The 13,208-nt window shown below is 42.7% G+C and overlaps 1 protein-coding gene across 1 annotated transcript in view; it reads left to right on the forward strand.

Moving 5' to 3' along the window:
• LOC141146726 (aldehyde oxidase-like) overlaps positions 1 to 13,208 on the forward strand; it is a 230,454-nt gene that overhangs the window by 167,437 nt on the left and 49,809 nt on the right. Inside the window, exons 28-29 of the mRNA XM_073633234.1 lie at positions 426 to 554; positions 1,295 to 1,369. Coding sequence (XP_073489335.1) covers positions 426 to 554; positions 1,295 to 1,369 — 204 coding nt within the window. The remainder of the gene's footprint in view (positions 1 to 425; positions 555 to 1,294; positions 1,370 to 13,208) is intronic.

The raw sequence follows: 13,208 nt of genomic DNA on the forward strand, positions 1-13,208 counted from the left end.
CAAATGCTTTTGCCTTTGCCAAGTGATGTCAGTGCTACAACTATGCAGGACCTCAAGTAACTGGTTAGTCTGAACGTACCTGCAGCAAGTTAAACTTTATTGATCCACAGTGTCAAGCAAGTTAACAAGGGCATCTATGATATCCTACAAATTATTTCTTAATATACAAAGTTGATCATGCAAAGAAGAAGCTCTCACTTCTGTACCCCTCCAAAAAAGATAGAAAAAAAACTGGGAATGGGCCAAAATCTAAAATATCAGTTTTAGGTGGTCTGTACTTTGAACATATCACTTTGTCTCACTTCACGTTATGAGTCATGAAGTGAGCAACACTGAAACCAGTACATACATTTATTTTACATACAGGCAGAATAAGCTTTCATGTAGAAAAATACAATGATTTTGTCACGCCCCATGTCTTCCAGATTGCAAGCAGAGAATTGGAGATTCCTGTTTCAGAAGTGCATGTTTGTGAGACCAGCACAGATTCTGTTCCCAACACATTGGTATCTGGTGGCTCTCTAGGGACTGACGTCAATGGAATGGCAGTGAAGGTACACATTTTCATTGATAACTTACAGTAATATGACACATTCATTTACTTTTGCATAATTGGATATTTCATGTTGTAATAACATTATAACACTAACAGATTCCTCCACCCACACAAATGAAGTGGATGGAGGCTTGGACATTGTATTCTGACAGTAGATTTTACTGCATGTCCCTTTGACAGAAGTCAATCAAATGATTGACTTCTCTTGAATGGGGCACAAACACACTGATTGGAATTTGGCTGGTCCTGCTGGACAGGAGGAATTTTGATCAGTGTATGGACAGCTTTAGCGAGGCATTTGCAAAAACTTCTTAAGTAGAGTGAAGTAGACTTGCCTAAAGCAGCCCCTTGATTGTGCAATTTCTTTCCTTCCACTGCAGGTGGAAGGAAAGAAAATTGCTCTACTCCTCCATCAGCACAGTCAGTGTTGATGGGCAAATCCTTCCCACAACGCTGTTGTGTTCTGCTGGCGGGGAGACTTCCCTGTCAACAGAATACAATGGTCACTTCTGATGGCTATAGTCAGCGGCAGTGATCACATGAAAAAAATCAGACAGGCTGGTTGTGCTGAAGTTGATTGATGGATCCACCTCAGTACAATCAGCCTATCCATGGATGGATCGAATCTTGGCTATCCCTGCTGGAGCACCCAAGATTCGATCGATCTAGGGCCGGCTTAAGATGGATAAATTAACTCCAGTCTCTTAATTTTCTCAGTCTCTTCTTCTTCTTTTACAGATTGCTTGTCAAACTCTTATGAAACGCCTGGAACCCATTAAAGAGGCTAATCCCAAAGGTTCGTGGAAGGACTGGGTAAGTATTGCTATGATGTTTAGTTTTTTTCTTTTGTTAACGTTTGGAAGTGCTAAATATAGGGTTCTACTGCCTTTTAAAGTGATTGTAAAGGCAATGTTTTTATTTTTTTTAAATAACAAACATGATATACGTACCTCTTCTGTGCAATGGTTTTGCACAGAGCAGCCCCGATCTTCTTGGATCCCCTGCCAATGCTCCAGGCTCCCCCCCCCTGCCGAGTGCCCCCATAGCAAGCCGCTTGCTATAAATAAAACAATTAAAAACATGTCGTACTTTACTACTAACCAAAACATAAAATACAGTATATATGCGCAAGAATATCAAAATATATACTTTTCCCAAAAATTGAATAAATTAATATGTGATCAAGTCCATAAGTATAAAGTACATCCGTGCAACCCAAAAATATGAATAATACAAAAATATATATCTAGAACATTGCTTAAACAAAATAAGTGTCCCTTAAAAATAACTCTGTAACAAGTTTCGGACTGCCTTCTGCAAATTTATTGTGGCAAGGCGGCCTGGCTACGTGAACCGACGTACCTGTACATCGGTTCACGCCACATCAGCGTCCCGCCACATATCCACTTAGCAGGACTTAGCATTAGCAGGATCAGCCCTGACACCTGCCAGCACCTACATTTAGCCCCTCCGCCCCACCCAAACAAGTGCAGTATCAGTAGATTACTGTCACTTCCAATACACAGCACACAAAACCTCACTGTCAGCAGAGTCAGGCCTGATCACTTCTAGCACTAGCAGTTACACTTTTTGTAGCGGTTCAAACAGTCCTCGACAACCAGGTACTTTTTTACCTGTGAGTCACAATAGGTACATAAATTTAGTGGCCAAAATGTTGATTGAAAGGTACATTAGTGAAGAGGCCTACAGGATACTGAGCATGATAGATGAGAGCGATGGGGAGTCCTCACTGTCAAAATTGGGCTCATTATATGAACCTGTAGAGAGCAGTGGCACCCTGACAGATAGCTCTGACAAAAAAGTAGAGGTCCCTGCTAAGGTCAGGTGTACCCGACCCCATTCCCCTATTGCTGAGGTGCAGCAATCGCATGGTTCTCATATGCAGCAGAGTGCCAGTACTAGTGCTGCTCTAGCTTCTGGTGAACTGGTGAGCACCAGCGGCCTAGTACAATACATTTTGGTTGTAGACAAACCAGCACTGCAGTAACACTTGGTGAGGTGGCAAGTCCCATAAGTGCAGTTCAAGCTGGTGCGGTGGCTAGCACAAGTAGTGTCCCGCAGCCACCAAGAATTCAAACGCAGGCCTGTAGAGCCCATAGTGCCCTTCTTGATGTGTTTGCAAATCTTGATTGGCATGCCCACTACTTCTGCAGTGCCCGTACTTCCCCCATTCATCGGCCAACCCGTAATTCAGGTGGAAACAGCTAATTTATCTCCCCTTGGTTTTTATGAGCTGTTTTTTTTATGAAGGATCTGAAGAGATCTGTGCACTAAGCAATTTATATGCAGATCAATTTATTGCCGCAAGCCTAAATTTGACCCTTTGCCAGACAATTCATATGGAAACCTTTCTCACCTTTCTGGGCCTATAACAATAATGAGGGCAGACATAATCAACAACTAGCACCACATCCCTTGCTTTATATCAAAAGAAAAAAGGGGGAAAAAAGGTTGAGAAACAACCCTGGGACTTTAAAGGTGCTTATATTTATAAGTAAATAGGGTAGAGAATCATATATAATTTATCAATAAAAATATAATCTTTATTAATTACAATTAAAACAAATTACATAACATAGTTTTTCTTAAAAACAGTGTGTATATCTCAATATCCACATCTAGTAATGGACAGGCAGTAGGAAAAATACCACTTGATTAAATACCACTCAACATGTTTCGCTTATTTGGAGCTTCCTCAGGAGTGTTGGCATAAATTGTGGTATACTATAAATAATAAAAAGAACATGGATGGGATAATTTATTATTGCATAGTAGAATTTGCATTAATACAATAAATAATAACAGTCAAGGAGATAATACGTCAATTGTGATCTTACCAGGCTGCCACAGATTGAAGGCAGATCGTATTTGATAAAAATTGCCGATAAATAACACCAGTGGTATAGACACATTAATGGCCACATAAGGATATAGAATTTGTGTATCCCTGATTGAAAAGGAAAAGGAAGTGTGAGGAATAAACTAGGATATATTACAAATTTATATTAAAAAGGGCATCCAAACTGACCATTCTATTGGTATAGAAGTTACCTTCAAATAGAATCAAAAATCTTTTGCTGGAGGTAGAACTACCTCACTGCATATTTAGAAGGCAATAGTGAGTTAGTATACTCTGGAGAACTCTTATAACCAAAGTGCCTTATGGCAATATTTGAGAATCAAACGAAATTGCAGTGCAGATTCTAACTTTGAAAGGGAGGCTAAGTTGCTGCGGTCGCGTTCGCAAAAACGTGGCTACAGCAACAAGTGGGAGACCTATGTTGATGTGTTTATACTGCTGATGTTATTTATCGGCAATTTTTATCAAATACAAGTTGCCTTCAATCTGTGGCAGCCTGGTAAGATCACAATTGACGTATTATCTCCTTGATTGTTATTCATTTTTGATTGATTTTTCTTCAGTTGTTTCCCGCTTATGCATGAATCATTATCCATATACATACTTATATATTTTTATATATTTTGTTATTGTATTATTGCAAATTCTACTATGTAACTATGTAATAATAAATTATCTCATCCATGTTCTTTTTATTATTTATAGTATACCACAATTTATGCCAAAACTCCTGAGGAAGCTCCAAATGAGCGAAACATGTTGAGTGGTATTTAATCAAGTGGTATTTTTCCTACTGCCTGCCCGTTACTAGATGTGGATATTGAGATATACACACTGTTTTTAAGAAAAACTATATTATGTACTTTGTTTTAATTGTAATTAATAAAGATTATATTTTTATGAATAAATTGTATATGCTTCTCTACCCTATTTACTTATAAATATAAGCACCTTAAAAGTCCCAGGGTTGTTTCTCAACCTTTTTTCCCCCTTTTTTCTTTCTGGGCCTATCCCTCGTCATGGGCATTACTAAAAAAGAGGGAGTTGCAGTTATATTGGTCCACATTTTTTATCATATGCCTGTGTTCTCTGCTGCCATGGCCAGGACTAGATACGAGCAAATCTTGCGGTTTATGCACTTTAACAACAATGAACTCTGTCGTCCTCGGGGTGACCCTGGGTATGATCAGCGCCACAAAATTCAGCCCCTTGTAACTCATGTGAACCAAAAATGTGCAGCCTTGTATATCCCCGAACAAGCTGTCTGCATAGATGAGTCCTTGATTACATTTTCTAGCTGCCTTGTTTTCAAAAAGTTTCTCCCCAGCAAGCGCGCCAGATATGGGGTCACAATGTAGAGGCTCTGTGACAGGACAACAGGCTTTACATGGACTTTCCAGATTTACGAGGAAAAAGATAGTCAGTCACATGCAGTCCCCCAACTGCCCAGACTACATAGGGAGCAGCGGGAAGATTGTTTGGGACTCGGTGTCACCCTTATTCGGAAAGGAGTACAATTTATACGTAGACAATTTTTATACAAGTGTACCACTTTTTAGACACCTTTCAATTTGGAATTGGCGCATATGGCACCATGCGATTAATCGCCGGGGCTTCCAACGGCTTGTAACTGCCCCACTTAGACTGGGAGAGAGCGCCTGCAGGTGCAATGAATGAGGTGCAATGAATTGTTTACAGTGATGTGGAAGGACAAACAGAAAGTTTTCGGTCTTCCATTCACGCAGACAGGGTAGTCCAAACTGCAACGGCGACTGATGTTGTTGATAAGCACCTCTGTGTCCACAACTACAACCTTAATATGGGAGGGGTGGACTTTAACATCCAGATGATGGGGCCGTACTTGCCTGTAAGGCCAGGCGCTGTTACAAAAAAGTGTCTGTATACTTAATCCAATTGGCTCTGTTTAACGCTTATGTACTATACAAAGCATCAGGAAAAAATGGATCCTTCCTAAAATCCCAGGAAGAGATCATCACAGCCCTTTTGTATCCAGAAGGTGCTGTGGCCCAATTTCCCAATCTGGATGCAGTGAGCCGGCTGCATGAAAGGCAATTTCCGGGTTTTCTTCCCTGGTACCCCTACCCAAAGAGCACTCCAAAGAAGATGTTGTGTCTGTCGAAAACACGGCTACAGGCGTGACTCCCACCGCTATTTTTGTCCCTCCGGTCCTGGCGAACCTGGTCTTTGCATTGGGGACTGTTTCTGTCGCTACCACACACTAGTGGATTATTAGTATAGGGTACAGCACGGCACAGTCTAGGGCACACTTTCACACAGGGTCTCTAAAGATGTTAGATGCTATTACATTTTGAGACCCTAGCCTGGAACATTCAAAGTTTTTTTACAGTTACAACAAAATTGTAAAAAAAACCCATAAAAAATAAATAAATAAAAAAATCCAAAAATAGTTGTTGTTTTATTGTTCTTACTGTTTTACTGTATTACTGTATTTTATTGTTAACCATTGTTTGCTTTGCAGGTACACAATTCTGCTACAACACTGATCAGGGCCGTCTTTAAGGCAGGGCAAATAGGGCAGCTGCCCTGGGCCCTGTCATTGTTGGGGCCCAAAACAGCTGCCTCATACTTGCCAACTATTCCAGTTTAAATTCCCTCGTCCATTAAGGTTTTAGTTCTGTGCTGTGTCCTGATATCCCAGTGTGTTCTATTACTAATGCTGCCCAGCTCTGCCCTATTGTTGTGTACAGATGACTCACCTGCAGTCCCTATTACATGAAAATACTGGCATTGATATGTAAATAGTGGTGGCATTCATATGTAAACAGCTGCAAACGGCGGCATTCATATGTAAATAGAGGTGGTATTCATATGTATATCATCAGTCTAGCTGCTATTTATTGTATGTCTCAGAGCAGGTGGAGAACGAAACTGCATGGAGGAGGGGGCCCAAGAAAATTTTTGCTCAGGGTCCAATCAATATTAAAGATGGCGCTGGCACTGATTTGTTTATTTTGACAGCAACAGGGCTTGAGCTCACAATACGTAAATCAGTGACTCCAGCGCTGTAGGAGGTGATTTCACCACCGCAGTTGGCATTAATACCGAAGCATAGGGGCTAGGTTGCACAGAGGGCTGATCACCCCTATGCTTCGGCATATATTTTTTACTCTTTTTTTTTCTTGCCACAGATTACAATATAAAGTTGTTTTATTGTTAACTGTTGTTTGCTTTGCAGGTACGACATTCAGCTGCAGCACTGATTTGTTTATTTTGACAGCAACAGGGTTTGCTCTCACAATACATAAATCAGTGACTCTGGCGCTGCAGGAGGTGATTTTACCACCGTAGTTAAAAAAAGAAAAAAAAAAAGTATATGTGCTGAAGCATAGGGGCTGGGGTGGACATAGGTTGGATCTCCCCTATGCTTCAGTATATTTTTTTTTCCTCACTTTTCTTGGCAGAGATTTCTTCATCCACATTGATCGATGTGAATAGCGGTATCTGTGCATGTATGCCCATAATTAGAAGTAGGTGGATGCATGGTGGTTATCTAATGGTGAGCATACTACACACTTTTTCAATTTCACATCAATCGATGTGAATGGAGGAATCTGTTATGCCCCGTACACACGGTCGGACATTGATCGGACATTCCGACAACAAAATCCTAGGATTTTTTCCGACGGATGTTGGCTCAAACTTGTTTTGCGTACACATGGTCGCACAAAGTTATCGGAATTTCTGATCGCCAAGAATGCGGTGACGTCAACCACGTACAATGAGACTAGAAAAGGCCAGTTCAGAACCAAGCGCGGCACCCTTTGGGCTCCTTTTGCTAATCTCGTGTTAGTAAAAGTTTGGTGAGAGACGATTCACGCTTTTTCAGACTGGCTTTCAGATCGTTTTCTGTGGTTCAGTTTGTGCTTGTGGGTTTGTATCTGCTCTTCAGTGCGTGCAAGCAAGTTCTGCGTGACTTAGTCATTGTGTTCTTGTTCGTTCGTTACTGTTTTTCAGGTCGCTCTTCACAGGCCTTGCTGTTCTTCAGTGTGTTCTGTTACTTCGTTCTGAGCAGCCGACTGTTTTCTAGCCATGTTGCGTATACGTACTCCTCGTAGAGTTCGTGCTGTGTGGGGGCTTAGTGTTGGGGTCCTGACCTTGACACAGGTCCAGTCCATGAACAGGGTGGGGAGGAGTTCATGGACCAAGAATTGGTTGCTTCAGCGTGACCAGTTCTCTCATATGCCTTTGCTCCGTGAGATCCGTGAGAATAATCCTGATGATTTTCAGGAACTTTCTCAGGATGACGGACCCTGTATTTCACCGTTTGTTGGCTTCGCTGACCCCCTATATCAGCAGGCAGGATACCTGCATGAGGCAAGCCATCACTCCGGAGCAGAGGCTGGTCGCTACCCTGCGGTACTTGGAGACAGGGAGAAGCCTGCAGGACCTCAAGTTCTCAACAGGCATCTCCCCCCAGGCTCTGGGTATCATTATCCCAGAGACCTGTTCTGCCATCATCCAGGTCCTGCAGAAGGAGTATATGAAGGTACGATTTTTATCCTTTAATATCACATTTTATTGTATAGAATGTTTGATAATATATTGTATTTCTTTCCTCATTCCCTAATTACCATGATTGTAATATGCTGTGAATGTCCCCTTTGTTCTCATGCATGCTGGATTTTTATGTCATTATTTTTTTGTCCTTCATACATATTTGCCTTCACTTACCTCCCCAGCATGCTCTCCTGCCCCTATATTCACCTCATGTAGTCACTTAACAATGTATTTTATCAGCTCCATAGTAGTGCTTTACCCCAAACACCCCCTAAAATGTTTTTACATGTGATTTGTGCTTTAAATTCAGGCAAAGTGCCAGAGGCATTTTTTTGTAGTGTGCCCAAATCATTTTTATTAACCCTCCCTCCCCCCAACTGCTAAGTCAGCTGATACCAATTATCTATCTATCCTCAATCCTCTATCTGCTGACTTGGCCAAACCCATACACACTATACCCATCTCTTTAGTGGTGAGATTTATGGATGAATTCCCCAAAGCATGTAGTAGGGCCTGCCTGTATACTTGCAAATGGCACTGTTTAAAGTTTTTGTATCCTATTATTATCTTGATAGGTAATAGCAGAATGTCCAAATGTGCTCAAATGTGTACAGTGTGTATTTATATCTTTGTATTATGACACTTCTTACCTGTCCAGTGGGCTGCCAATAGTGTAACTAAGGAGGGGCTGTTCAAAGTAATACCCTGTATTTAGGCATTCATCTCTCAATGAAGTGAATAGGGTTACCTGTCCAAGATCCCCCCCCTATAATGTTAGAAATGGCCCATGAGAGGGGGGGGGGATATGATAGGTGTACCTTATACTTTGGTGTTGTAAAATTCCCCTTAATAAATGTTTTATCTGGATGTTGGCCAAGAATGTTTGTGTCTAATCTGCTTTCCATGTTTATGTGCCAAAATACAATTTTTTTTTGGTTTTCCTCAACAGTTTCCTTCCACGAAACAGGAATGGCAGACTGTGGCCTCCCACTTTGCCCAGCGGTGGGACTTTCCTAACTGCGGAGGTGCAATTGATGGGAAACACGTCCACATCGTCCCACCACCCAACTCGGGGTCGTACTATTATAATTAGAAGGGGTTCAATAGTGTTGTGATGTTGGCGGTGGTGTCGGCTAATTACGACTTCTTGTATGTGGACGTGGGGAAGAATGGCCGGATGTCCGATGGTGGAGTCATCACCCAGACGGAGTTTTACAGGTGTCTCCAGAATGGCAGCTTGGACTTGCCACCTCCAGAAGAGAATGTGGAAGGACTCCCATTTGTCTTCGTTGCGGATGAAGCCTTTGCGCTGGGGGACCATCTTATGCGGTCATTCCCGATGAGGACCCTCACCCCGGAACAGAGGGTTTTTAATTACCGGCTGGCCAGAGCCAGAAGAGTGGTGGAGAACACGTTTGGAATCATGGCCAGCCGGTTCCGCCTATTTCTGCCACCCATCCATATGGCGGAGTATAAACTTAATCATATAATCCTGGCGTGCTGTGTTCTACATAACTTTTGACGCCAACATTCTGCCAACTATGATGGCTTAGTTGGGCCTGAGGCTGGAATGATAAATGAAACAACCCTGACGGCGCTTGAAAGTGGCCGTCCTGGCTTGCCCTCCCTGAGTGCCCGTGATGTCCGGTTATGATACCTTGAGTTCTTTGCGGGTAGGGGGGCCATCAATATGCCAGACCATTTGTGAAGCCTTGATCAAATTAAATCCAAAAAAAAGATAATCTTTGGTGACATTTACTGCTTGTGTTTGTTTTAGCTGACCCTGACAGAAATGTGGGGAGTCCTGTATATGGCTTGATTGTGTAACCTTATACAAAGCACTGTTGGGTTTTATTTACTAAAGGCAAAGACACTTTGCACTACAAGTGCACTTGAAACTGCACTGAAACTGCACTTGTAGTGCAAAGAGGATTTGCCCTTAGGAAATAACCTCCATTTGCAATGAAAGCTGCAATTACATCACCACAAAAGTATTGTAGCGTTGAGACAATAATCCACACATTCTTGATTAACAAACATTTTAATACCTGCATAATCACATGTGCATTTAGAAAAGGTTTTTAAAACAAACCAACATGTTTGTTGTTGGGGTGGCATTCTCAAAAATAGAAATGTCCATTTAAGATAAAACAGGCATGTGTAAAACCAACAAGAAAGACACAAATCTTGAACTTACAAAGTTCACATTAGGTAGAACTTGAAGGCAATATCAGACATGAGTATTTAGGAACTGTGTTTGATATTGCGTTCAGATGGGGTGAAGCCACCCCAGGAAAAGCCAAATTTGGAAGATGCACACAAATTTCCCAATGTCAACATGTGCGACATGCCATCACGGGGGATCAAGGGATGTGTTTTGGGGGAGAAACCCCTTCCTCTCAGCTACTTTATTATTGAGGAAGGGGTTGCACCCCCAAAACGCATCCATTGATCTCCCGTGATGGCAGATAGCACATGTTGGCACACTGTGTGCATCTTCCAAATTTGGCTTTTCTAAAAATCGCTAAAACATTTAGAACTTTGTAGCTGACAAAAAAAAGGGATTTGGAGGGGTTTTAAACTCAGCCCAAAACATCAATGATGTTCTTATTTTTTTGAATAACATCATTGATGTTTTTCTTGAGTTTTTCCAAAGCTAAATTACACCCCATGATCTCCCCGATCAGGATCTGTGCACTTTCTGATGTGAAAGGATCTGGATCCACAACGTCACGATCACCTAAAAGAGAGAAAACAAACAAAAACAGGTATAAAATATATGTCGGCATCCATCTCTTACCTGAGCCTGTGGTCGCAGACACGCACCTGTTGTGGTGACTAATTCCACCACGTCTTCTTCCTCCTGCTCTTCTTGGGTTGGGGGTATTTCCCCTTCTTCCAGAGGTGGGGGGTCTGTGGTCTCCTCAGATGAGGGGTGTCCTCCGAGTCTTTTCTTCCCTATGTAAACCAAAAATGGTATACTTAGCACACAGATATTTGATGGCAGAACTATAAATATGAAACATTGCTTGGAAGTGGGGTACAATTGTCTATTTTGGTAGAGTTCCAAGATGTAGCATTTTCAGTGTCCTTTTGTCAAGCCTCAATACTTTACCTGTTTGGTACAAGCTTCACAGATGGAGACCCCCCCTATAGTATACACTGGAGCACCTGTGTGGCCCCCTAATAAAAATGGTGTTCTTGTGTCCCACACTAGTGCTCCAGCGTCCAGATGTGAAAACTGCTGCTGAGGGTCCTCTCCTTACACAGAATCTAGTTTGCATTTCATTCTAGTAACAAAGCCATCTACACAACCAAATTAGTTTCATACAAGTAGGGCGTTAAAAATGTGGCAAAATGCATATGGCCAAAACAATGGTGTTTTCTAGGCCGAAAGAAAAATGTTTGATACTAACGAATAATGTGCCCATGAACATGAAAGTTGCCATTTTAAAATGGACACTTTTAAGAAAAGCACATGGAGCAGCATGAACGTAATAAACAGAAAAAGAATAGGAACACAGCACAACTACTTACTTTTTTGCAGCACTCTCCGGATCTTTCTGTACTGCTCATGTTCTCGTAATTTGAGGTCCGACCACCGCTTCCTGAGCTGATCTTTCGATCGTCGTACCCCAAAATTCCGGTGCAGACTCTTGACCACTTTCGCCATGATCTTGGCCTTTCTGACATTGGGGTTGGGGTAAGGTCCATACTTCCCATCATAGTCGGCCCTCTTCAGGATGTCCACCATCTCCAACATCTCCACAAAGGACATATTTGAGGCCTTAAATCTCCTTCTGGATCGAGACGTTTCAGGCTCCGGGCTTTCCTCCTCCTCCACCTCATTCCTGTAATTAGCACGCACCTGCTGTGTATCCGCCATGTGCTCTTCCCCCACTGCGCAGAACGAAAAGGGGCGGGGAATAGACTAGAAAGAATGTCAGGGGCGGGCGGAGTTACACGCATGCGCAGTGTGTATAAAGCGTAACACGCGTGCGTATTACGTATGATCTGTGAGCGGAGGAAGGAGCATCGGAGGCGCCGATCGTGATAACGAAGGTAAGATCTAAACTTGGGCCTATACTGCTTCGAAATGGAAGTCTATATTATAACAAAATTCAGAGAGTTTGGCCTGACATTAGGGTTTGTCTTGTGTTGTGTCTTGCAGAGAAAATGGATGGGTTCAACGACCACAATTTCCTCCCCCTGTTCATAGACAAATACAGGGAGCTGCCCTGTCTGTGGCAGGTCAGACACCCCCAATACAATAATAAACAAAAGAGGCAGGCAGCGCTGGAGAAACTGCTGGAGTTGGTGAAGCCGGTGGTCCCCACAGTAACCATCCCCTATTTAAAAGCCAAAATTGGTGGCCTGAGGAGCACTTATCTAAGGGAGCTCAAGAAGGTCACGGATTCCCAGAGATCAGGAGCTGCAGCAGATGACGTTTATGTCCCCAGGCTGTGGTACTATGAGAGACTGCGATTTCTGTCAGACCACACTGAAGTCAGGGAATCCCTCTCCACTCTTCCTTCCACTCTTCCTTCCACCCCAGCTGAGGCTTCCGATGTCCAACCTGGGCCTTCCAGCCAGGAAGAAGTGGAGGAGCCCAGCTGGAGTCAGGTATAGAATTCTTCTACAGATTTCTGGTCAATAAATAAATGATGTTTATTAGATGTTATTATTGATCACTAATTGCTGATTGAAAAAAGTGTTTTACATATCAATAGACAGTAGTGGGCACTCAAAATTGGGAAAATGCTGGGCTCACAATGATAGTCTGTTATATTTGTTAAAATTCAATTTGCAACAGTGAGGAGATGAAAATTGTGTGTGATTGCTGAAAAAAATACTAAAACTATGTCCCTTTTTCATACACAGGAAGACCTCAGCCAGGAGGAGGCTGTGGAATGTGGCAGCCAGGAGGAGGCGGGGCTAAGTGTCAGCCAAGAGAAGCCTGGGACCAGTCGCAGCCTGACTGAATTGCAGGTTCTTCCCCTCCGCCTTCCATACAAAAGGGAGAGGAAGGCGACTCACATGCAGGATTCTGCACTCAGGCTAATTCAGGAGGCTTCGGCGTCCCTCCGAGCCTTACCCACTCCTGAAGAGGCCTTTGCCTGCATGGCTGCCACCAAACTGCAGGGCATGCAGGAGGGTCAACGCCTCATGTGTGAGCAACTTATTTATAAAGTCCTAACTAAGGGGGTGAGTGGCGAAATCACACCCAAGACC

Source organism: Aquarana catesbeiana, linkage group LG06, assembly GCF_042186555.1.
Source record: "Aquarana catesbeiana isolate 2022-GZ linkage group LG06, ASM4218655v1, whole genome shotgun sequence".
Taxonomy (NCBI): Eukaryota; Metazoa; Chordata; class Amphibia; order Anura; family Ranidae; genus Aquarana; species Aquarana catesbeiana.